This window comes from Schistosoma mansoni, chromosome 4, assembly GCF_000237925.1.
Source record: "Schistosoma mansoni strain Puerto Rico chromosome 4, complete genome".
Lineage (NCBI taxonomy): Eukaryota > Metazoa > Platyhelminthes > Trematoda > Strigeidida > Schistosomatidae > Schistosoma > Schistosoma mansoni.
This window is the reverse complement of record NC_031498.1, coordinates 7,444,010-7,470,759: the sequence shown is the minus strand read 5'-3', so window position 1 is coordinate 7,470,759 and position 26,750 is coordinate 7,444,010. Positions and strand designations below refer to the sequence as shown.

At 33.0% G+C, this 26,750-nt stretch overlaps 1 protein-coding gene across 1 annotated transcript in view; it reads right to left on the bottom strand.

Moving 5' to 3' along the window:
• Positions 1-9,730: 9,730 nt before the first annotated feature.
• Smp_126880 (hypothetical protein) overlaps positions 9,731-26,750 on the bottom strand; it is a gene marked incomplete at both ends in the record, with an annotated part of 90,822 nt that continues 73,802 nt past the window's right edge. The window contains 10 exon segments of the mRNA XM_018796684.1: positions 9,731-9,870; positions 10,726-10,995; positions 13,190-13,363; positions 15,039-15,207; positions 16,207-16,511; positions 18,930-19,164; positions 20,462-20,651; positions 21,383-21,638; positions 24,139-24,439; positions 25,705-25,911. Coding sequence (XP_018651802.1) covers positions 9,731-9,870; positions 10,726-10,995; positions 13,190-13,363; positions 15,039-15,207; positions 16,207-16,511; positions 18,930-19,164; positions 20,462-20,651; positions 21,383-21,638; positions 24,139-24,439; positions 25,705-25,911 — 2,247 coding nt within the window.

Genomic DNA, 26,750 nt, shown 5'->3' with positions numbered 1-26,750 from the left:
TTTATGCCATTTTCCTCATTTAATTACATTAAGATATTAATAATTATACTGTTACTGAATGTCAATGCACATATATATGCAGATGTTCACTTTTCCCATTTTTTTTTTACATGGAACACAACAGATAAATATTATTTATTTATTTTTGGGCTTCAATTGAACATTGAAAGAAATAAAACTTGGATTGCATCTAACTGTATCCTTTCTCAATAATTTGAACGAATTAACATTATTTTGCTATTTTACATACATCTAATTTGTAGGTGTTTTACTTAAACAAGAATAAGGGTAAAAAATTTGAGATATTTTATTGCTTCAGAAAACAAATCAGTCGACAAACAGCTTAATGATTTCACTTTTTTTGCTTGAATACCAATAAGTACTGTATGTGATAAAAAAAGACTTCGTTGTTTGAATTGAGTTTTTATCGTGGTTCGTAAATATCGATACGCTTTGTAGTTTCTACGTTATTACGCACTACTAATGTATATAGTTGTTGAAAAGAATAAAACCTCATAGACTAATGGCGAAATGAAATAGATTAGATAAATGAGTTTAAGAACGCTAAACTTCTAGTGTTTTTCTTGTTTCTAATCCATTTCCTTTCTTGAAACATTACAATTTGCCTGTAGTTTTCTTGATTTAAACTTTTGGCTATTGTATCCTTCATTCATTTATTCAGGACCAAATTATTTTTTAAATTATATGTTTCTGTCGTTGAACATTTATACGCTTGTTCGTTTAAACATATTCTTCTTATCTCTAAGTAATAGCGATTAAGAAAAAGAGAATTCAGCGAAAAAATTTTCTTTCCGACGAAATCATTTATTTAAGCTGCACATTCGTATACATAGTTATATGGAAAATATATGTCTATAGAAGGATAGAAAAGATTGCATCATAAATTGATTCGACAATAAATAACGAATGAAGTTACGTACTAATCAAGGGGTAAGGAAGAAAATAATTTATGGGTCAGATAACAGTCCAATTGACAGGTATGACGAATAGCGACCAACACAAAGGTCATAATACTAGGCTGAATAATAATCAAGACAACTTGTTTGTTGTTTGTGGAGAACCAGGTTTTCCATGGTGGTCTAGCTTCAATTGACTCATGATTTGAAGTATATATAGAAACTTGTATAAGGTAATAATAATAATAACTGATTAGAGTTAAAAATGCAAAACAGTAATTTAAAAAACAAAAAATCGATAATAATCAAATGAAAGTGCAGAAAAACAAAACAACAACCGAAAACATATATAAGGGAACTAGGGCCAACAAAGGGTGAGAGGTTGGACAAATCGTCTCTGTACTCAAAGTTCAGGCTTGAGTTCGTAGATTGCCAGTGCATAAAGTATTGATTTGGCTCCCCTTCGATCCCTTTCCTTTGACTCTGTAGGCTACATTAAAAGAAGAGTCTTTTGGAGCGATGTGTCCATAGTTAATTAAATGCTCCTGTATCGAAACAGTAATTTTTTTTACATTCTTTTAAGAGCCAAGCCGGATAGTGTTCCGAGATGCGTTTGGAATGTGATCGCTTTATGCGGCCTATGTAACGTGCCCCACATGAGTAAGTAAATTTATAGGTACACATTGATGTGGCAGAAAGCGGAAGTTTATCCTTGACACACTCCAGAATTGTAGGGCGGCTAGAGAAAACAATCCGGAGCTTAGCTGCATAGGATGTTTTACTCAACGATTTTGAAGTCCGTTTATTTAGGATTTTGGTAGCCGTTTCTTTTAAACTCCATATTCATAAACAAAGTTTTCTTCTGTACTGTTGAAGCTTTTTCCTGATGAAGTCTAAGTGTTAAGTTGCTATCGACGAACCTAGGTGGATAACCATTTCTGATGAGGGTCTGTCGAAGATGAAATACTCCTTCATTTATTGTGTCATTGGAACAGATTCGCTTGATCCTAGAGGATGAAGAGTGAATTAAGTTCCTCTTTCGACTCAATGGGACCCAACTATGGAAATTCGTGTATTCTTGATTCCAAGTAGGTTTTCTATGTATAAATCTCTGTAAAAAACCATCAGGCATTCTTTTTAAACGTGCATCAAGAATATGAAATTCATGGTTTGCCTCTGCTTCTAAGGTAAATTGAATTGACGAGTGACAATTATTGAAAATATTCAAGATTTCATTGAGGTCCATGTCTTCACAAACAATAAAAGTTTCATCCATATATCTCCTATATAAATGAAATCTCGCAATTATTGGTCAAAGTACCGAATTTTCTAGATTGGCCATGAAACAATCAGCCAAGAGAGGACTCAATGGCGAGCCCACTGCAACTCCATCTGTTTGTCTATAGAAAACATCATTAAATCTAAATTGCACGTTGAGCGTACATCGTAGAAGTAGTTCTTTAAGATAATGTTTTGGGATACATATATCAAGACTATTGTTTTCAATATAGTCACATAAAAAAGCAAATCGTCTCTGTGAGAGGAACATTTGTCAAAAGAGGAGTGACATCTAATGAGAACATTTTCTTACCAATTACGTTGATATTTCTAATTGAGTCGACAAATTCAAAGGAATCAGGAGAATTGTATTTATTAATATGATTTTTAACAGGTTATAAAATGTCAACTAACGATTTAGCAATCAAGTGAGAAGGAGAGTTGTTCATACTAAGTGTAGGACATTATTCTAATGAACTTTTGGGAGTCCATATAGTCTTGGTAGTCCCGATGGTTTAAGATGTTCATAGAGGTCACAATTGAGAATAAACTCATCTTTCATCTTCCTTAGGATTTTAATTAACATCTGTTCCGTTTTACAGCTTAGTTGTTTTGAACGGTTTCTTTAGAGAATTTGACCGGTTCAGATATGATCGAAGATATTTTGGAGATATAGTTAAGGTGATCCATAAGTACAATTCCTGCACCCTTGTCTGGGCAACATAACACTAAGTTCTGATTTCTCCGAAGATCATATAACAAATTTATGTTTTTTTGTGAATAATCGACTAACTAGGTATTTTACTTACATATTGATTACAGCAATCTGCAAGAGTTGTTTTGAAATGCTTATAATCTTTATTAGATACTGGAATAAGGTCATTTTTCTGACGAATGAGGCTTTCAAACTGGATTTTAGCGTTCAGTTCATTAATGTTAGCAGACATACTACAAAATTTAGGACAAAGGGATAAAGCTTGTAGCTGAATAGTCGATAATGTTATGCTTAAGTAATTAAAAACATATTTCTCTAGAGATTCAGGAAAAGAATTTTGTATCTCGGTCTCTTGATTCCTTTGAATTTTACGACTCAGAAATATCAACGTAATTGGTAAGAAAATGTTCTCATTAGATGTCACTTCTCTTTTGACAAATGTTCCTCTTACGATTTATTTTTTATGTGACTACATTGAAAACAATAGTCTTGATATATGTATCCCAAAACATTATCTTAAAGAACTACTTCTACGAATGTACAGCTTAAGTAAATGATTTCGTCGGAAAGAAAATTTTTCTTCGCTGTATTCTCTTTTTGTATTATTTAATGACACTATGAGTCATTTTAATAACGATTAGTTATTTATAGAAGAATATATAATACTACACGCATTCTATTTACTACTTATCAGATAGTCAGAAAAAGTGAAAGATAGAGATTATTTTTTTTTTTAGAAAAAAGTGAATAAACTTTATTGTTGTTATCATAGAAATAACCTACATCAATTAATTAATCATTTAACTGAATGAATGTCATTATATATAGGTATAAATATTGAGTTTTAGAAACTAATAGCTGACAGAACACTTAGTGTATATATTTTTCTCAACACTCTGAATAGAAATAGTTGATTAATAAAAATCTCGTGATTTTTGACATTTTTCAAGTAGTATTAAGTGATGTTAAAAAGTGATAAACGTATATAGAATACTGATTTTCTGTATGATTTATAGTAATCATATGCTTTTTATGTGTTATAAGTCAATAAATTTGAGAAAAATTCTGTATCTCAACGTTCTATCAGTATTCATTACTCATTAATATATTAAAAGGATTTCACACTATTTAATTCTAGTACCTATAGCTTGACCTAAAATGCCCTGGTACGGCCGAGAGTGGGGAGAGTCCGCTCTCCCTCTCCAAATGCTCTCAGATGGCCACGTGTATATAGCCTCTGTCAGGGATGTCCTACTCACTGCCTTCTCGTGGCGGGGGTGTTGTTTACGAAATTGAGAGGACGAAAAGTGAATGTCCGGAGCTCTAACCGGGCTGATGGACACGGAAAGTCCATCTAGTGGATTTGGAAAACCCTGATTCCAAACCAATGGTGCACATAGGCTCCAGTATCCTGAGGGGACAAATGGTGTATTAACCAATCGTTGGTCACCAGTCATCATGGGACTGCATCTCCTTACGATGCTCCACTACCTTGTGGATCAGATCTTTAGGTCGAAGAATCTGGGTGTGGCCTCCTAAGCAAACCACTTGCTTCGATCTGAGCACCCGAGCAGTATCACAGCCCCCACACAAATCAAATGAGATTTGTGTGGCACATATATATCTGGTGCCCCTTTGTACCAATATTTATGTGTTTAAATAAATAAATAAATAAAATAACCTATAGGTTGAGTCAAAAATCTAGGATAGTCTTACATTTTCAAAAGTTACCAAATATATGCTCCCTTTTTTCACTTAAAACATACTATATATAGGATTATTAAAAATTGTTTGAATGGTACACTAATAATCAGCCCATTGTGATTATTCTCTGAGTTAAAACTGTGATCTGTTTTCTTATGATCAGTGTCATCTCTCTGTATTCGCTTCTTAGCTATCGCAACTATTCAAAGAAAGGATCTTTATTTAGAAACAATGAATTCTTATGATCAATATCATTTAACACAGACGATGAGGTTAATAATCTTCTTAACAGTATTTTTCGTATTGGATTTCCAGTTGGAAATGATTAGGAAATTTTGTATAGTTTATATCTAATTTGGTTTTTCTAAGTTCACTTAATTTGTATAATTGATATGTGATAATCTCGACTTACCATTCCTGTAATACGTAATCGTAAACATGGTTCTCATCAAATAATAAAAGATTAAATGCATAAATTATGCATGTTCTTGATTTTTGTTTATTATTTTAATGACTGTTTTTTTCTTAAATTCAGTTTATTTGAACTTTAATTGATTTAAGGGATCCTAAGTGTCTTTGCATACCATTGAGTAACTGGGTTGAAAATTGTCGATAATATGAACTTGTTTAAGCTGAATTTCTTAAAGTGCAGTCCTCTCTTTTCTTCATACATTCGATGGTATCGATCCACTATCATTCAGTACTGTACTAAAATAGCATTTACTTTAAAGTACAGAAAAGTAAGTATACCAAATGGAGAAACGTCTTGGTCAGTCAGCATACACCGATGTAATTCAATCAAATGATAATTCTCCAGGAAAATCAAATAAATAACGTTAAGCCTACAAATGGACTGAGGATCACGAGATAGAAAATTGAGCGTCAAAATTTACTTTATTTATAGAATATCAATTTAGCGAAAGATTTTATAAATTTTAATTATTGTTTTGTTTGGATGAAGATATGAATATCATTTATGGTGAAATATCAATACTATTGTTGTACACATTACAAAGCAAACGATTATTTCAGAGTTAACTGCATAGAGATCAAGTGATGTATATTTATTCAATTTTTCGATTAATATTTTCATTAAGGAAGGGCTGGACAAATTCTGTTCCAATCAGACACCATTGTATTGTTTTTGTAAATGCCTTTAAAGCAAACTATGATATAAGGGATAAGAGATTAAAAAAAGGAAAAATTAAAATGTTATTTCGGCAACAGAATCATCAACATTAACATAGTGATGAGATGTATTCACAAAACTGAATACTAAGGAAAAGGATAGGGAAAAGTTTCAGGTCTGCTTCTTACCATGTCCCAGTGTTTATAAAGTGCTTACTTATTTAATTGCGCCTATTACCCCTCGTCGAGGAGCATAGGCAGCCCACCAGCATTCTCCATCCAACCTGGCTAGTTAAAATACTTTATTGCTAACTGACTTTGATTATTCTTAATCTCTGTCATCTTTGTTCCCATTATATCATGATACCAGTGGTTTATCGAAGGGGTTTGACGTTAATCGAATATCAGTTTATTCAGTTTGATATGCATTTGTGAAAGTAACCAATCTATTCACAATTATATCAGTAAATCCTTTGGGACCACAGATTTAGTGCACGTGACGAACATATCCTAATTTTTGCTACCTATTTTTTCACTGAGTTATTTTAATTCTGCTCTTAAATATTTTAAGTCATCTTACTTACTTACGCCTGTTACCCCTGGTGGAGGAGCATAGGTCGCCCACTAGTATTCTCCATCCAACCCTGTCTTGGGCGATCCTTTCCAGTTCTTTCCAGTTGTTATTCATCTTTTCATATCTGCTTCTATTTCTCGGTGTAATGTGTTCTTCGGCCTTCATCCATTCCGCTTCCCTTCCGGATTTCAAGTTAGAGCTTGCCTCGCGATGCAGTTTGGTGATTTCCTCAATGTATGTCCTATTCACTTTCAACGTCTTTTCCTGATTTCCTCCTCAACTGGAAGCTGGTTTGTTCCCTCCCACAAAATGCTGTTGCTGATGGTATCCGGCCATTGAATGTTGAGTATTTTGCGTAGACAACTGTTTGTAAGTACTTGTACTTTTTTGCTGATGGTTTTGGTAGTTCTCCCCGTTTCAGATCCATACAGTAGGACTGTCTTGATGTTCGTATTGAAGATTCAGCTTTGATATTGGTTGATAGTTGTCTTGAGTGTCATATGTTCTTCAACTGTGGGAATGAGGTCCTTGCTTTGCCAATCCTTGTGTGCTTTGACACCTGCTGTAGAGTTTGCTGCTATGCTAGTTGTCTTCATCTGTGTTTGTTAGCGTGTATGGGATAGAAGAGCTAGATAATCTTGCAAGTCCGAATCGTCAAGTTGCATCTAACCTGTTTATTGTATTCCATGCTTTCCGTCAGATGTGGAGGTCTTCATAATTCAGTCAGCCACCAGAAGAAAGAGGAAGATATTGTAAGCAGCGTTGTCTGACTCCTGTCCTCAGATGAAATGTGTCTGTCAGCTGTTCTCCATGGACCACTTTGCACTGTAGTCCGTCGTATGAGACAGAAGAGCTACACCATCTTTCTCAGGCACACCATAGTGTTGAAGAAGTTTCCATAATGTTCTCCTATCCACACTGTCAAACGCCTTCTCAAAGTCAATGGAGTTGGTGTATGGTGACGAGTTCCATTCAATTGGTTGCTGAACGATGATCCGTGGTGTCGCGATTTGTTCTATGCAATCGACCCTTACGGAATCCAGCTTGTTGATCATGAATTTGGGCGTCTACTGAGTCTTCCGTCCGGTTCAGCAATACTTTGATGAAAACTTTTCGTGGTCCTGACATTAGCGTGGTGTTTCTGTGGTTCCCACATTTACCCAGATCTCCTTTCTTGGATATCTTGATGAGGTGTCGTTCTTTCCATTCTGTCGTCTGCACTTGTTTCTCTTCCCAAATCTTCTTGAATAGAAGGTGGAGCATGTGAGCAGTTACTTCAATGTCTGACTTCAGCGCTTCAGTTGGTATATTGTCAGGCGCTGCTGCTTTCCCATTCTTGGCTTGTCTGGTGGCCATCTTGATTTCTTCGATGGTTGGTGGAGTGACATGTATTGTAAGGTTTGTGTGTGCTGTTTCGATGTGCAGTGGATTAGATGGGGCTGGTCTATTGAGCAGTTCCTCGAAGTATTCTGCCCATCTGTTCCTCTGTTCTTGAATCTCAGTGATTGTCTTTCCTTCTTTGTCGTTGACTGGTCTCTCTGGTTTACTATATTTTCCTGTCCGTTTTTTCATCGTTGTGTCATATGGTTATCAGATATTCCCTTCTGTTACAGCTTTTTCCACTATCGCTACTAGATCTTCCACATATATCTGCTTGTCGGCCTTAATGCTCCTCTTCACATGCTTGTTTGCTTATGTGTATTCGTGCCGTAGCTTTGTTTTCTCTGCTCTTGTTCAACTGCTGCCCCTTGTTAACTTCTTGTTGTTCCTTTATTGAATCTCACGCAGGCTTTTAATGGAAATCCATTCCTTATGATGACGCTTCTAGAAGCCCAGCTCCTCGTGGCATGCTGGAGCTAGTGCTTCTTTGATCCCTTTCCAGTTGTTCACCATAGTAGCTTCCTGTTCTGTGAGTAGATCTTGTAAAGCGTGGAATCTGTTGTTGAGAGTTATCTTGAATTGGTTGAGTTTGTCGGTATCTCGAAGGAAGGCTGTATTGAGACTTTGTAATGCTGTTTCTCCAGTTGTCCAGTACTTCGTTAGCCTCAGTTTCATCTTGGTAACCACCAGGTGGTGATCTGAAGCTATGTCAGCTGCTCTCCTGCTTTCCACGTCTTCCATTGTCCTTCTGAACATTTTATTGATGCAGATATGATGTATTTGGTTCTCTGTGGTGTTGTTTGGTGAGATCCATGTAGCTTTATGTATGCGTTTGTGTGGGAATATAGTGTCTCCAATAACCAATTTGTTGAATGCACATAGATTTGCGAATCTGTCACCATTTTTGTTTCTCTCTCTCCCAGTTGATGTCGTTCCATAATATCTTCATCTCCTGTGTTGTCCACTCCGACTTTAGCGTTTAGATCTGCCATTTGAATGGTCAGGTCCTTTCTCTATGATTGATTGCATCATCGATTAGAACTGATCTTTATCGTCTCCACTGCTATCATTAGTGGATGCATAATATTGGATAACATTCATTGTGACTCCCTCCTTTGTTTTGAATGATATTTTGATAATTCTGGATCCATGAGATTCCCATCCTACAAGTTCTTTACGTGCTTCTTCGAATAGCTTCAGAGCAACTTCTTGAGTGTGCGAAGCATAATTTTCTTCTTGATCAGAATACAACAGTGTCTACCAAATCTTATCTTTTCTATCAATCCCGGCTGTAATATATTTCAATAATTTCGTGCGCCTCCAAGTTGTATCCTCTCATTCCCGTAGCTTTTTGACTGGTCTAACCAGTTTCTCACATTGTCCGAACATCCCCTTTGCCTATGTTAATTGCTGCTCTGGTTGTTAGAAGTGACATCGGTCTGGTGACATCCAAAGAATCTGGGCTTTCACCCTGAGGCATCATAATTCCTCCTTCAGCTTCTAGGACAGAGTTTAAACGGTTTAATTTATTTGTTCTGGTGGGCGTTTTTTTAGGATGGTTTTTTTCTGCGGGGTCGGATTGCCGACCCTATGGCCAACCCTCCTCTTTTTCAAGGTTTTGGTACCGACGGTAGCTCTAGTAGAGCTACAGGCGGAGTTGGTTTTAAAGTGAGATATTTATTATTTCGCTACAGAATTGAGTCTATCGTTTCCTTTTACAGTTTTTGCATACTTAATATTCTCAACTCACGTAGGCTAGACTGATTGACTGTCAAATGTCTTTATCATTTACATAGTTTCAGAAGCAACACTTTCTTCTATCTGGTATTAGATTCGAGATATAATGTGTGAAACTCCTTTTTGTCTTAACGTTTCGTTCATGGTCGTCTTACTCCGAAAATATATAAATGGAATGGTTCATTCAAGTGCAAAAAAGGCAGATTCACACTAAATGGTATAAACATAGTCGCCTAGTGTCTTTTAACCAGATTAAAAATGATGCTGAAAATGTAAATTAACGTTAAACTAATTGATCTATAAATTACTAACATTAGGATAAAAATTCGATTGATAAGAGTTTGGACCACTTTTATCACCATCCTGAAAGTGGCATTCATGCAATAAGAATAGTTTGCATTCTAATCTTCGTTGGTTAAAGCTTATCAGCGGCTGACCTAAGAATATGGTAATCTGTTAAATATTCACTCGTTATTTTTTACTGATCAGCTAGACTTGTTCGAAAAACTAACAGCTTAATTTGACAGCTTAATTAGCTCGTGATGTTAGCCGTCAAAAGTTTTGAAAAGTAATATCCGACTAAATCACTGGATATGTGTTGTAATCGCAACAAGATCCCTTGTTTATGCTTTTTAGAATTACAGTGGATCGCCAAATGCTCAAGAACAACAAAGAGCTTAATTAATATTTATGTTATTTATTTTACAATCTTAAAGTTTATTTAAAATTCAGTTGTAAATCGTTCATGTTATGCCCAAGGAGGTTAATATCTTGTAGTCAATAGCAACAACTATTTATGGATACACAAGAATAACATCATTTTCTGTCACTACTTTATTTTTGTTTATCATTGTTTGATGATCGAATAAACTTTTAGGGTGTTTATATCATGCGAAAAATCATTCTATATTTGTTTTTTTGCTACAATCGATTAATTTCAATTTTCAACTGGCTAATTAGATGCAAGTAGTTTAGGTAGAAATTGATAAAACTAAAAATATACTTCTTTTCCAATTCATTACTCTTCAGAAAAACGAAAACAAAAATGTTGATCACATTTGGTTGAATAAGGGACCATAGTTTCTACTCATCATTTTCTATGCGTAATTTTATCGACATCAATTAAAGTGGGTTTGATAAAAGTTTTAAAACTTTGGTTGCTCGATTATTAAGTATGAAATTGGTTAGATTATTTGATAACTAATTATGTTACTTTTGCTTTCAATACTTAATAAATTTATTAATCAATCAGTATTAGACTATAATTTATTTCAGAAGCGAATAAAACTTACACTGATATGAACTTTGTTGATATAACTGACATGATACACCAGTAATACTTTGGTCAAAATATCCAGCAGCATATGTCCATGGTATAATAGTTGAATTAATGTAATAATTTGCATCTCTGATCAATTTAACTTGTGTATACAAGTTAGTGGAGACCCATCTTTCTCCGTAATCACTACTCAATAAAATACTGTCATCGTTTTGACCTTGAGCAAATATTATATTACTAGGACTTGTGTAACTCAAGACTTTTGTAATGGATGGCCCCAGGTCTGTTAGCACGGAAGAAGAGTGTGAAATTGCATTAGGAGTTCAGAAATTCCATAGTTAATTATTACAGTACAATACAATCATAATATGTATTGTATCTTGAAAATATTGTGAGTACCCTATCTAATATCCGCTAGCCAAATACAAACATTACTATTTATATCGACAAATGAAAATCACCACAAAAGGCGATTGTTTTTGTTTTTTTTCCTGGTGAAAATCGTTACATCTGTCGGTTTTTGAAATAGAATACCATTTTATAACATGTAATCAAAAGTTATTCTGTTTGTAACTGGACCGAATCATTCTTTGAATTGAGTATCTCACATTAACCCTGTTATCATACATAACATGATATTTGGTTAGAATGTAATCCTTTAAGCCGAATGTGAATACATAACATTCATAGAGCAACACTGCTTTTCGATTGTGATGAGATATAAAAAAGTTAGACTTTGACATCAATGTTAGTGTTTTCGGCATCTTATAGACTTTTTGTCCTACTTCTCACTTTTATTACCGGCGCACTAATTTAAATTATTATAACTTAGTAATATGATTACACGTAGACTAACACTAATTTTATTGACATATCGACTATCACAATATTTGGGGTACAAATGGAATGACTAAAGTGATGTCATTATAGATTTATTACTTCTAAAACATAATATATAGGCCAAGGTTGTTATCAGTAAAAGATTTCCTTAGACATTTTACCCCACTTTTCAAGTTTCAATGTATGAAAGCTAAAATAAATGTATCTGTTGAATTTCTAAAAGGATGAGGACTAGTTACTGTTTAAAGATTTTGACTAGAATGTCTTTTGGTTTCTCTATCCCATAGTTGAATATAATTGTTCTAAGGATAATCTTAGACTATTAAAATCTTAATAAATCTTTCTGACTTGAAGTTGAGTTTGAGTTCATCCTTTATTTGATCACTCAAACATTATAATACTTACATTAAAAAAATTAATTTGATACAGTCTTAATTAGGCTTATAATGAATAAGGTTAAAGTTTAACATAGCTTGATATAATTAATATGAAGTCACTGGTAATCTCTATTTCTATGTAAACTTGTATTACTAATGACAGAAAATCATATCAACTTGAACATACGTATCTCTTTTACAATAGAATAATTAATCTTATTCTTTTCATTCTTTATATTGTAATAGTATAAATTTTAGTCTGAAGCTTTATGTAGTTGTGTCAAAGTGAACTGTTTTTTATGAACATGTTATATAATTTATAAAATTTTAAATGATTGACAAATATCGTCCTATTGTGGGAATCCTCAATAGGACGAAACGGCCATCATTATCAGAAGGGGGTTTAAAACCCCCTCGCACATGAGACTGATAGGTCCTGGGTTTGAATCTCGCGAGGCGGGATCGTGGATGCGCACTGCTGAGGAGTCCCACAATAGGATGAAACGGCCGTCCATGGTGGTCTAGCTTCAATTGACTCATAATCTCAACTATATAGAATTGCTAAAATCTCTACAAAACCCCCTTCTGATATTTTCAAATTATCTATTTACTCTGTTCATGTAGACGAAACCCAATTCACAGTGGACATTTCAATAATTAAATTTTTTATCATCAAATATACAAAGTTTATTATAAATCTGAAACTATATAATTTTGAAGATTGTATATAACTGTTGATTATTAAGAAACTGGAATTTGAGAAAAAGTATTACATCATCTGATGATTACGTATTAGTTATAGTAACTTTGACATTGGTATTATTACTAAATTACTATACTAAGGTGAGTTCGTAATGAAGTGGAATACTCTAAATTCCACTTTCATTGAAACCCTATTTTATATGAATTATCTATAAAGTATCATTTTGAAATGAACTCTTGCATTTTATATGATCACTGGATTGAATTTCGGTACCGTTCGAAATCTGACATGAAATGCAAATTGTATTATAATTATAGCAAAATATATCTGATCTGCTACTTTGAGTATGGGTTAATTACTCATATTTTCCATATATTAATTAAAATTTCTAGCTCAGGTGAACGTACGAATGTAAAAACAGAGTAGGTTCAGAATATAAATTTCCAAGTTTTTCACCATATTTCTTGATTGATCTAATAATATACAATACGAAGCAGTCAATATGCGTATTCCATGTACCGTAGTGATTCGTTATTGAAATGTAAAAGTTTACTAACCTGTCCACTTCATATCAGCATTGTTATATGCCACGAAACACCGTTTTTCAGTAAGGTACGATTTTATTGTGGTGGGAAATATATCACAATAGAAAAGATAACCATCAGCATAAAGATAACTTCGTAGACCATTGTTTGCTGAACTCACATAACCATCTTGGACACCGCATGGATCTCATAATAAGAATTTAAGATTATTATGAGTTAAAATGAAAGCACATACTTTAGACAACACTTTGGCTTGTATAAATGAATATAGTATATGTTTTTTTTATAAAATCTACCAAATTCTTGATATTTATATGAATGGAAAATACAATGTTATTTTCTACAGTTATAACTTTGAAGTGCTGACCTTGAATGAATCAGTTTTCTAGTTGTAAATGTCACCTTAGATACCGATGTTTTATTAAAATTTCCTTCAGTTAAGATCAAATATGAACTACAATGTCATTAGTAAATTGTAACTCATAGCTGATTATTTTAAACATTATAATCTTGAACAAAAGTATTAAGTTCTACTAACGAGACAGACCAATAATGCAGTAAGTTTGTTTTGAAAGTAGACCAAAATTAATAGCGTTCTCTTTTAAATAACGCCATTATCATAGAAACTACTAAATACCTAATATCCATTAAAACCATATTAATCGTTGAAGTTTTGATGGTAAGTAAATGAATAAATCTGATCTGAGAGGTCATTTGCTGCATAGAAATATGCAATGTTTTTATATAATGATTTCTTTGTGCGTTATTCAGAGCCTGATTTGGATTACAAAATATAGTACTGTGAGTGTTCACTACGGTATATTGGTGACTAATAGAGTACGGATTGGGCAGCCCTAGAAATTACTAGTTAATATGTAGTAATTAAATATTCAAGATGGGGGTTGACGATTTTTAGTCAATAAAAAATTACGGGATGTCTTTATAAAATACGAAAACCATACAATAAATACTTCATTTGCTCATCTTTCATCAGCTGTCTCTTACAAACTTCGTCATTCCTTCATTCCTGTTGTCATTGCAAGTACTCTCTATTTACATTTCTATTTTCTTCAACTCAATCAATTCAACTTTTTGCTGCCAGGCATTCAGCTTCTGATTGGTGTTACATACTACTTATGTCGACAGACATAATTAGCATACACTACAATTAGATGGAATTCTACTACCAATTAACGATTAATATCACTGGTATTTTTGATTGATGTTAGACATGCACACCATAAAATTCCAGCTCAGTGGTGTACAAGTTAGGCGCTAGAGCATGAAGCCTAAGTTCCATGTTTGGATCTCCCATGCGATCCTTGGTGCTCACTTCTGAGAATTCTCGTGTCGGGATGAAAAATCTTCCCAGCTCTTTTCTAGTAAATGAAATCTATTCATAAATCAAAATAAGGAAATCGTAAATTTGGATATCATTTTAAGGTTTACTGTTTCTACCACAGAAGTGAATTATAATGTTTTGTAGTAATAACTAGGAGATAAACTGTTGCTTTTAGCACAGTAAATGAATGATATGACACCATATTGAAATTTATCTGAACTCTATTTATTGTACTGTTTTTCAGTGAGCTTTCATAATATCCTTCAGTAAACTTAAACTACATTTTAAATGTCAGAATTTTGCAAATGCAATAATAATATGCTCCTACGATATTGGTTGTAAACTAAATCATAACTTTGATATATTAGTGTGGCAAAGCTCAAGATTACTGCTCAATTTGAAATTGGTTATTTTACTATTTTTGTTGAATATTCTTGTTAACCTTATCTACTCAGTAATTTTACATGACAATGATGATAAGTAATAACATAAAGATAGAAAAATAGTAAACTGAACTACCAAATGTGTTTGTGTCGAAAGTAAGTCTACATCCGTAAAGTCCAAGTGTAAAAGATATATCACTATTTTCATTTGTTGTCTCGCTGACAACTAATCGTATTCCTCTTGAGACAAATTTTGGCTGAAGAAATATACGGCCATAACTTTGATTCATGTAGGAGACTGGCACCTGTTAAATAATGGTTATGATAAAGTTTCAGTTACATCTTAGTAAATAATAAATGTTTAAAGCATTGATTACTAAATCCATTGATTAGTTTGATATGATACAAAATAAGGTCTCCATAACATTATAATGTGTGGTATCCCCACATCATTTTGAAAGTTTTTAGCAAATCAACAAATTGTGCTCTAAAATTGTCACGTTATCTTTTGTTTAATACCGATTACATTCTATTAATGAAGTTAACATGTGGTTACTAGTTTAACTGATTTGACATTACAATACAGTTTATTTGATGTTAAGCAATTTAATGAAATCAGGATCTCAGTTGTACTGGTAGTAAACTGCAGTTTGATTAACTCAGTGATAACATCTGTAACTTCATAACTTGATGATAAAGATTCACATTCAGTGGGAGGGATCAGTTTTTTAACTCAAAGATACACATTGGTTACCAGTTCGTACTGTCATGAAACCTGAGTCTATGTTTAAAAAGATTGGACACTAGTGACTGATAGTAAATTCGTACATAATCAATAGAGTTACATAAACTGTAAATAGAAATTTAAAACTTCAGCTTGGTGTCTATGATAAAGAAACATTCAGAAGAAAAATACTAGTTATCTCATATATAGAATAATAGTAGATAGTAAAGTATTAAACTCATCAAGTCAAAATATAATCAAAATTCATAATAGATAGCGATGTATGAGATGATAGAAGTTAACCGTATAACAACAAAATAAACACATTATTTAAGATGACAATGTTTTCAACCACCCTAATTAGTTTATTGATTTGACTTAGAAATACGATACGCTTACTAACAAAGATAATATACGAAAAGATTAACGTAATTTTAAAGAAACTTGATTAATAAACTTGGACTTAATTTTGCAATGGTACTTATTTTAACTTAAAAATGGTGTAAACATGAAATTAATGTATTACTTTTTCAACTTTCCCGAGAAGATTTCAGTCCATCTCTAAGTGTCAGATACTTACTGTCTTAAAATCAAAGAATGATTGACCGTCGTTGGTTCCCATCAAGTGGAACATCGTAACTTGATTAGCTGTGTTTATCAGATTAATATCTATTCGACTGACATTTGTCTGTTGGCCGAATAAAATAGTAATATAACGTAAAGGATCATATGGTCCTGGACGAACAAATGGTTTCCAACCGAACGCTGAATTGAATCTAATTTGCTCTTCTGAATATCCAAGATAGGGTGACATATATGAAGTGATCTGACATGGTAAAATTAATTGACTATTAGAGAGGCCCAAATCTTCTTCACATTCTGAACCTATAAAAATGAAGATAAGGATGAAGGAAATCAAGGGATCACGGATTTATGAAACCAGATAGGGTCATCCAATTAAGCTGTGATATCTTTTAATAATTTTACAGAAATAATAAAAGTTTGCCAAATTAACAATATGATGCTTTGTCTGAGAAATAAGGTGATTTATTTTTCAAAAAGACGAAGTTAGTCAGAGGTTGAATTGCTTTTACAATGAAAATAACTTTGTAATGGGCAATTTTCAGTTTATAACAGTTGGAAAAGATAAAAGCATACATTTTAGTGTTTAAATACTAAGCTGTTATTAGGTCCGAAATTGTAGCTTTAAGTCAAGTGTTTGAACTTCATGTAACTGATTACTCAGAAGATGTAAACAAAATCTTTCATTGTTTTGGTTTTCTGGATCATTTACTAAGATATTTCAAATACGTTTGACACTGTTTTATTCACAACCGTATGAAACAGACTACACTACTAAATCACACAACAGGTACATTTAGGTTTTACACGATGGTGAGTGATGAAATATGGTGGTAAATAATTTACATTATTTAAGATCTTTTTACTCAATTTTGTCTATAAGTGATCTAGGAAAATTCCAAGTAATCCAAGAGATTCTGTTCACTACGAAGACAGAAATACATCAGTATTAGTATATTGGATACAATGCGAGTCAGAATGATAATCATGTAGCAATTATAAGAGTGCTTCCGTTTTTCTTAAACGATCAGTGACCGTCACTGATCAGATGTAGTTACATCCACATTTCAAACTCTAGCTAATGTCTTAATTGGTCTGCCAAAACTTAGCCACAAACCTTAAAGACTTATAGAGCTAACCCATAAGGAGCAACCTCTCTCCGTTGTTTCTAGTTATACATGATTTCATCTTCGCCCGTATTTGAGGACTCATTGTCAACTCCTAATTTAAGCTGTTAATAAATAATTGGAAATCGAAATATTATTTCAAGGTGGATTGTCTCATAGTAGATCACTATTCCATGTTTTCCATAAACACTAAAGGTTATGCTAATTATGTTCACAGATATAAGTAGTATGTAACACCAGTCAGAAGTGGAATGACTGCGGGCAGAAGGCTGAAAATATTAAAATGCAGAGAAGAGAGGAGGAAATTGAAAGCAATCAAGATAACAACAAGAATGAAGGAACAATGAAGCTTATAAGAGACAATTTAACGACAATGTGCGAATGATGTATTTGATGTATGATTTTGACATTTTACTGAATCACTGTATGATTGTGCATTGAACAGTCAATTGGTATTCCCCACCTGACTTCTCGTTCACAACAATAATTTCAAGAATAACTGACATCTTAAATCCTCTCCTTTTAATGGGTTTAACGAGTTGTCTAACGTTATCAATCGTCGCTGCCATATTCATTTCCTTATATTATTCACCACTATTCCTCTTTATGTACAAATGTCTATGTTATTCCGCACCCAATTTCCATCAGTTTATCAGTAAAGCTTAGGAAAACTTGTAGTCGCACCATAGAGTAATCGTAGTACAAGTGTACAAGTCACACATAAATGGGAAGAGATTCAAAATTCCAGATTGATAAAGTCGGTTGTTCAATGTTATATAGACTAATCATATTGGAGACCCAAATGAGCAGTCTGGAATACCATATCAGCCGACTGGAGACAAAATTTCGTAACTCCAACTTAGTCAGATGTATGTGGGTAACTGACACTTCCTATACACTCATACCGTGGTGTACTATTTCTTCATGAGAGACGTAGAAAAGGAATGACGGCAATATAAAAAGTGGACAGAAAGCTCAAGGGAATTCTAGTTAAAGAAGATCTCACCCGAAGTTTTCTCTTTCTTCGCTCTTGAGGTTTAAAATCTTGCCACCGATGCCAAAAATATTTAACAGACACAAACTGATGTCAGTTTTGGCCATACTCATTTTAAACTCAACCCCCTAACTGGTATAATTATTACAGCTCTCATGCATTCTTAGAAAACGCCGCATCCAAGTTCAGTCGATAACATGTCACCATCGAGTTTATCGGATACAAATTTATATATCGTACATAAAATGGCTAAAAGATCGTATTATCTATAAATATAAAGAACCCTACATCTGAATCATTACAATGAGTTTTCTATAAGAACAAAATATGTTTTTTCCGGCAAAATATTTTTAATGAAATCAAATCAATTCAGGGTGGACATGTACACCAATAGATGACAACTCCGTCATTGAGTTGTCCATAGCATACCGTGAGATCGATGGTCTTAGGTCTGACTCCCGGTGGAGCTGTAGATGCAGACTGCTGAAGAGTCACGTACTAAGTAAAAACAACTATCCAAGAACTGATTTTCAGTGGTCATTTAACTAAATCAGTCTATTATGTAAACTATGATAAACCATGTAGGTTAATAGAACTTACTTGTTACAATTTGTTGTTGTTGTTTAGTTTTAACCACAACTCCCCTCATGATTCTTTTCAATGTCGGATTATTGCATGAGTTTAATAGATTTATTTTCCGATTATATGTAATACAAATAAGTTCAACAAGTATTGTTAGATTTGCCTCTGTCTTACCACTTGGAACGAATAGCTTGTCATTTAGCTGTAGTTTGAAGTAGAGATCTATATTGTTATCAAAATAGAAGCCATTTGCCTAAACAAGGAAAAGATGTATGCAGTTACATTTTCAAACTCTAAGCTTCATAAATAAGCGAAATAAAATTTTTATTCTGTGAATATAATATTCTTTAAAGACAATCGACATGAGATTTGTGGAATTAAGTTTAGGGGAAATTGTTCTTGTTTAGTTGCTAGTTGTGAAATATAAGAAAGAGGTTTAGAAAAAAGAAATTTTCCTGAGACGCTTTATAAGTGTATTTTTTTTAATTAACTCAAGCGACCATTGACTGAATCGTTACATTTTGAAGTATTTATGATTTGACATATCTGATTTGGTTGACTTACATGCTATACTATTAATTCTTTTAAGCAAAATGTCAAATACCAACTGTGCGTTTATGATTAGAATACTTATTTTGGAATGTATTTCGTAAATGTATAATGACTTGAAAAATGAAAACTTCAATTGTGGGTACGAAGTATTTCTAAAAATAATTGCCATAATCTATATGGAATAAAAGCTTTCATGAGTAATTTGGTATTCTCTGTATTAAGAATTTTGAAACATTGATTTTGTTGCATATCAGCTGTAGTTTCTATCGAACTCATAATTAGATTTTACTGAACCTAGACAAATACATAAAAAACACTAATTTTGGAATGGTTTCTATGAAGATACGAAAACATCAAGATAGTCATTTTTAATTAAAGGGGATACAACGCTCGGTTAAAGCAGGATTTGTAATAAATAAAATTGTTTGGATATGCTTAACCCCTGAATATTACACATAGTTTACGGTTCATCACTAAGTCATATAGCTTAGCAAACTTGTCATATTAAAAGATGACTATTAAAATAAATCCAACAATATGAAGTAGGATAACAACCAGTTAACAATTTACATCCATTTAGGTTTAAACAGTCATCTCATTTGATATATTACAGTTTCCCTAACTTGTTTTACAATATACATCACAGTCTGGATTTAGATTGATAACCACTGAAAACCAAGAAACACTCGACAGATTTCTCTCTGTAGTATGCTAATCATCAGCACACACCCACAACCATTCAGATATTGAACCTAGGGACTTTAGGTACTGTGACAGTATCATAAAGTTTTGCATTCCTATTATTAGACAAGGCAGATGTTCAGTACATCTTGATTTTCAATGGTCTCTGTAGTCATAGTCAACTCTCGATGTAAGGTAAGACTCAACAATCTCGACAAAAAACTCTTTACTAACAATTTCCCTCAACTTATTTACACAAACATTTAAATTAATTTTAGTTGGAAAGGGCATTTATCATTAGAAAAAATAAAGCTTACTTGAAAACGTGTGAGTCCCTTATCAGTCATTGTTTCATTTCTTTTGAACTGAACAGAGTCTGACGGTATGGAGTACAGAATTTCTGCTGATTTTACTGCCATACTGTGATAAATATTTAGCCATTGTTTTCCACATTCCATTTTCGAGTTACTCATCATTTGAATTCTAGCTCTCAGGTTTATTGTATCACTGAAAAACAACCGTATTTTCAAAGCACAAATGATAAAACACTTGGAAATTGGATAGTTTGCATTCATATATATAATTGTATAACTGCTATATAGTCTATGATGTACGTTATTCCTTCAAAAGTGAAAATGCTTATTATGCACCTCTTTTGACTGAGTAGCAATTTCAAAATTTTATAAGTTGGGTCATAACTGTACAAAAACTAAGCATTTATTAGGAAATGACTCTGGAAGTGGATAGGACATACATTGTGGAAATCATCAAACTGAATCACGAAGCAAGCACTAACTTGGAATCCTGAAGGGAAATGGAAAAGAGAAGAGACAAGGAACACACTGCCTCAGAAATTGAAAGCGAACATCAAAAGAACGAATAACAAGTGGAGAGAATTGTTCAGGATAGGGTTGGATGGATAATGCTAGTGGGCATCCCATGCTCCTGCACGAGGGGTAACAGGCGTAAGTAAGCAAGTAAGAGTGTATTAAATAGTATAAAATTGTTTTGTTACACAATGAAAGAAAACAATTTGTGTTCGAATTTAGCTTTTGATGACCCGTTAATTTTCCCGTATTCCTTAACTCTTCAAAGAAATACGTATGAAGGGCATTGGTCCCATCTGATATCAATATAATTTACACACTACTTAAGTGTCATGAAATAAAAAAAGTGTTGTTCTTAATTTCAGACTAATATATATATATATATATATATATATATATTGATAAACTTACTTAGGATTATATACTAGGCCAGTCAAGTTTTCATCTAAATTTATAACATTCATCTGTAAATTAAGAAATTCATCTCCAACTCTGAATACTTTACCTTCCATTTGATTAACAGCTTCTAGGCTACCAAATTTAACTCGAATAGGAAGCGTAACGTTTGTTCCATTATCACTAAGTTTACTATCAGATAAGCGAATCGATACTTCTACCGCTATGTCATTTTCATTTATACTAGTTGAATCTGGTTGTAAAAGAACGCCTAAAGGTTTCATAAAAAAATACCAGAAATTTATATTCATATTCATTAAAAATAAATAGAAGCTTTCTCAATCTAACATATACATAATTATAAACGGTTAAGAATGCTATGATAACTTTAAAGTTATACTGGATTTATGTTGTTCATTTTGGATTAATAAATAAATTTGCGATTAGTACTGCCAAAAGAGGATCCTCTGTGCCAAACGATTATCAAAGAAGGGTTCATAGATCATTAACATTTGGGAAGAAATACGTACAAACTTAACCAACCTACGGATTTCTATATATAGATAGTTCTGAAAATGTGAGAAATGTTTGAATAGGAAGTCGTAATTAAAAGATTGTGAATGATAATTTTAAAAAGATACCCTCACTTTAAGTCATAACAAACTTTTATTTTCATTGTTTAAATCACAAAATTATTTCAGTCAGATGACCATAGGAAATTTGAGAGCAATGGATGCCCTCCTCGTCACAGTATGAGACTCCTTAGTCGAGTGCATCCACGACCACCTATTTGGTAAATCGGAAGCAGAACTTTCGGTACCACAAGCGGAGGTTTCTATAAACCTGAGAATTCATTTTTGAAAATTTCTATACAACATTTTTAAGCCTAAATTGGTGTCAATTTTATGCTCCGTTTCATTTGTGTGCTTCGCTATGGATGAGCATGGTTTTCTACTTCCCACGTTGATCGGAACGTTTGACATTAACTGATTTTGAAGCCATCTAGGTACATATTCCATAACCCTTGATTTCGTTGTTCGGTCACTCCACCCCATGTATGTGTGTCTACACAAACATGTTAATTGGTAAGTACATTGGGATGTAACATGGTCGTTCGTCCATTGTCCATGTCTATTTGGAATTATGAGCTAAGTCCTTTCAGTCACAACCAGTTTAGCAACGGAGTAGGTTTTCTCGATGGCTGCTTTTAGTCTCTGTCGTAAAACCATACTGTTGCATTCACTTCTAAATGGTAGAGATATAAACAGTAGGTATCATTACCAAGTTTTGATTTGGTAATTTCGAATAAATTGAACATTGGTTTCATTGTACAACCGTTGTACTATCTAAGCTTGGATTAATTTCAATTTGGTTATTTATTCTCCGAAGAAGTGGCTTACACTAAGTCACGAAACGTCAGAAAATCTAATTTTCTACTCATTGGGATATTAAAAATATACTATTTATTTATAGAGATATAAATAGTTTTCTTCGGAATGAAATGAACAAGAGGTTTTGGGGTTGACTGGTTTTCGCATCTATTTATAAAGTTTAGTGGATAAAAACTTGATATCAATATGTTAGTCGGCAGTTTTGCGTCTTCTTCAACCGCATATTCTTTGAATCATATTAAGGAAGCAGTTAACCAAGCTTCGCTTGTGTTGCAATGAACAGAAACTGTAAAAATTTTAATATTGGCTCCCTATAACTGACCGCCTTATAGTTCTATCCTCACTTCGACTCAAAAGTATGTTCAAAAAGGGTAGTCGGTTATTACTTTCTTCCTCAAAGGTCATTACGATATCATTGTGTACACTATTGCGTTTATTTAATAACTGAGAAACATCGATATCTATCACAAATAACTGATATATCATCCATATATCTCCTATACAGAAGTACACCTCTGATGAGCCCGCTCATCATATTTTCAACATATGACATAAATACATCAGCTGAGAGAGGAGCCAGAGGGTTACTCGTAGAGACATAATCAACCTGTCGAAAATGTTTACCTTCAAACATGAATTGAACTTTTGCAGTACATAACAAAGGTAGTTTTTTCAACAGTGTTAACCGAATAGGAAAAAGGGGGAAATTACTAGATATATGTTCACGAAGGAAATCAACAGTCTTAGTTAAATGTACATTTGTAAATCGAGAGTTTACATTGAAAGATTGATTAGTCTTTTCTTTATTGTTAATGTCATCAAGAATATCAGTTAGTTTAAATGTATCTTTTAAGAAGGGCTTACAAAATTTATTACGGATTAGGCTCAGCAATTTAGCTAACCATTTTGTTGGTTCATATGTAGTGAACTACACATAGATAATATTGGTCGTAATGAATTATTAGGTGCATGAACTTAAGGCGATCCATATAAATTCGGAAGAAAATAACCGGTATGTTTAAACATATAAAATCTTTCTTTGTTTATGAGATTCATTTTAAGTAGCTTCATTAGATTGGAATTTAATCTGGCTTCCGATTTTCTAACACTAATGTTGAAAAGTTCGTCAAGAACTTACTCTGATCACCAAGTACAGATAACATTTTTACCTTATTCACATTTATTCATAAAAATCACCCCAGAATTTATGTGTTATCATCACAAATTTTTCCCGATTATTTTATTAATCCAATCTATGACATTATTATTTAATTGGTGAATACATCAGTAAACGTGTTAAGGATTAATCTGTTGATAAGTTTAATGTGTACAAAGTCAGAAAAATGACTAGAGTATAAGCCTTGAATTATCATGTAATACCTGAATTGACAACATTTCCCAATTTTATTTCCAACAAATCCTTCTGTCCATTTATATATGTAGATGAATATACTTGTTTAAATTCGTCTAAACGTAATCCAGCCAAGTTAGATCCAAAAGTTAAGAGTGCACCATTAACAGTAAAAGTTGATTCATTCTCTGCACTAGAATTAGCACCACCGACAAAGATAGATGAATCAGGCAGATAAGAGGCAAATGGTACTTGTACTCTAAATGTGAAATTCGTCCATACGCCTGGTTGAAAAGAAATTCCATTTGTAATATTTTTAATCTCGGGTTTCTGAAATGAGATCGAATTTTAAGATTCAGCCGAAGTTTTTTGAAAAGATTATTCTTATTGCTAACTTAAGAGTGAATACCCAACAATGTATTATTCTCTTGATTGTTAGTTATAAGATTTATTGAAGTAACGTTCTTTTCTACATAGAAAGAATTCATTCATTGTGCCTAATTGGTAAAATATTAAAGATTCCCATTGTGAAAATTAGAACAACATATGTAAGCGAACAATTGTTTTCAATTAGATCATCATCAGGCTTTACTCTAATATACATGAATATTTATATGAAAATGTTAGACCAATCAAGGCTATTTGAGTCAATAATCACAATGAAAAAGAATACGTTACCAAGCATAATAATACTAGGCAACTTAACCAACGAATGAGTGAACATCTACCAGCATGGTTTGGAAAGGGCCAAATAAAAACAATACGCAGTTCTATCTTGGCACATCTAATTGATAGTGGTCATATTGTTGATAAATTGAAATCATTTCAAGTGATCTATCGTATACCTCCATCATTTCCCAACGGAGTTCGCTCCCGTCTACTTCATATAGCAGAAGCCATAGGAATTCGTACGTTCCATCCCAATTTATGTGTACAGAAGAAATTCGTAACCCCCCTATCCCTTCCATGGCCGGACATAACTTAATAAATGACATTATTATTATTTGTAAAAAATTTTATTTTTATTATCTTAATTTGGTTATTATTTTTTGTAATTTTCTACCTCTTTCCGTTTGTATTCTTCACTATCTATTTACTTACATACTTCTTATTACGTAATGATTTTAATGTTTTGTGATTACTATTCCAGTCTATTTACCCACATTTGACCTCTTAATTCTTATGTTTAATTATTGATAAGACTTTTGTTATCGTAATTTACTATTCTTACTACTATCAGTACACCTGTCTTCCCACTATCAACTTGTACTTTTAACTATTATTATGCTTGGTAACGTATTCTTTTTCATTGTGATTATTGACTCAAATAGCCTTGATTGGTCTAACATTTTCATATAAATATTCATGTATATTAGAGTAAAGCCTGATGATGATCTAATTGAAAACAATTGTTCGCTTACATATGTTGTTCTAATTGGTAAAAGCCGTTTAAACTGCAGATTATTAAAATTTATAATTCCTTTTTGCTGTGATGATTTGAATTATAAGATTGCAGACAAACTTAATGATATTTACATACTGCAAAATGTGTAGACACATATTACTTTCCCAGAAGATCAAAAAGACAAACTTACATACTTCTGTTCACTGAATGATGGTAGTATAAACATGCTTTCTTTCATGAGTGCATCTTTATTCAAAACAAAAACGCCTGTTGATAAAGATAGTGGACTAGATAGAGTACCCACTGTAAGCAGACTTTGGATAGAAACAGTTATATTTCCATTTATAGTACTCGATGAAAAATTACTCCTTGGACGAAAAAATAGATCAATGCGGACCTGTAAAAAAACAGATAAATTTGAATATTTTTTGCATTGCTATGTGAAATTATCTCTGTGATTAATTATTTAGCGATAAAATCTGAATAATACTTACTCATTATTTGTCACTTCATAAGTAGAGATCGAATAATGGATTGATTGAAGCTAGACTTGTACATACTATCGGATACTAGGTCAATGGTCTAGAGGTTAGACATTCAATCGCTAGACCGAAGATTTGGAATTTGGTTTCTGGTTGAGGAGTCCTATATTAGCATGAAACGGCTGTCCTGTACTTTGAGGTACTCAGTGATTTTCCAACTTAGATCGGTTTGTGATTTCAATTATAGTAAGATTTTTCTTTGAATACTCATGTGAATTAGCGGTTATGTTCACTGGAGTTAACAATTAACACATATAAATCAATGGGGTATATATATATGTGGCAATTAACTTTGTGTGGATTTTGAGTATGCTATATCTGGCAAGTAAACAGAATCTTGTGTGATTCAGTATCTCAAGAGAACTGGGAATCGAACAAACTAGATATGGCGATCGAGTAGTCGAATTTCGTTATTATTATGTCTCAAAGCTATGGAAAAACCGCTATCTTAACTGATGTCCTTGCATTTACCTGCAAATGTTTGTCTAATTAACTTACATCAATTGACCATTTTTGACCACATATTATGAAGTCATGGCATGCAATAGATGTTAAACTGACCTTCAGAAGACCGGGAATTTACCATGATTTCCAATGGATGATAATATTAACCATAAGCTATCTAAAGTCAAATAATACTGGAATTGTACCTGTAGACTTAATTTTTCATGGAAGATACGTGTAAATTTTACTG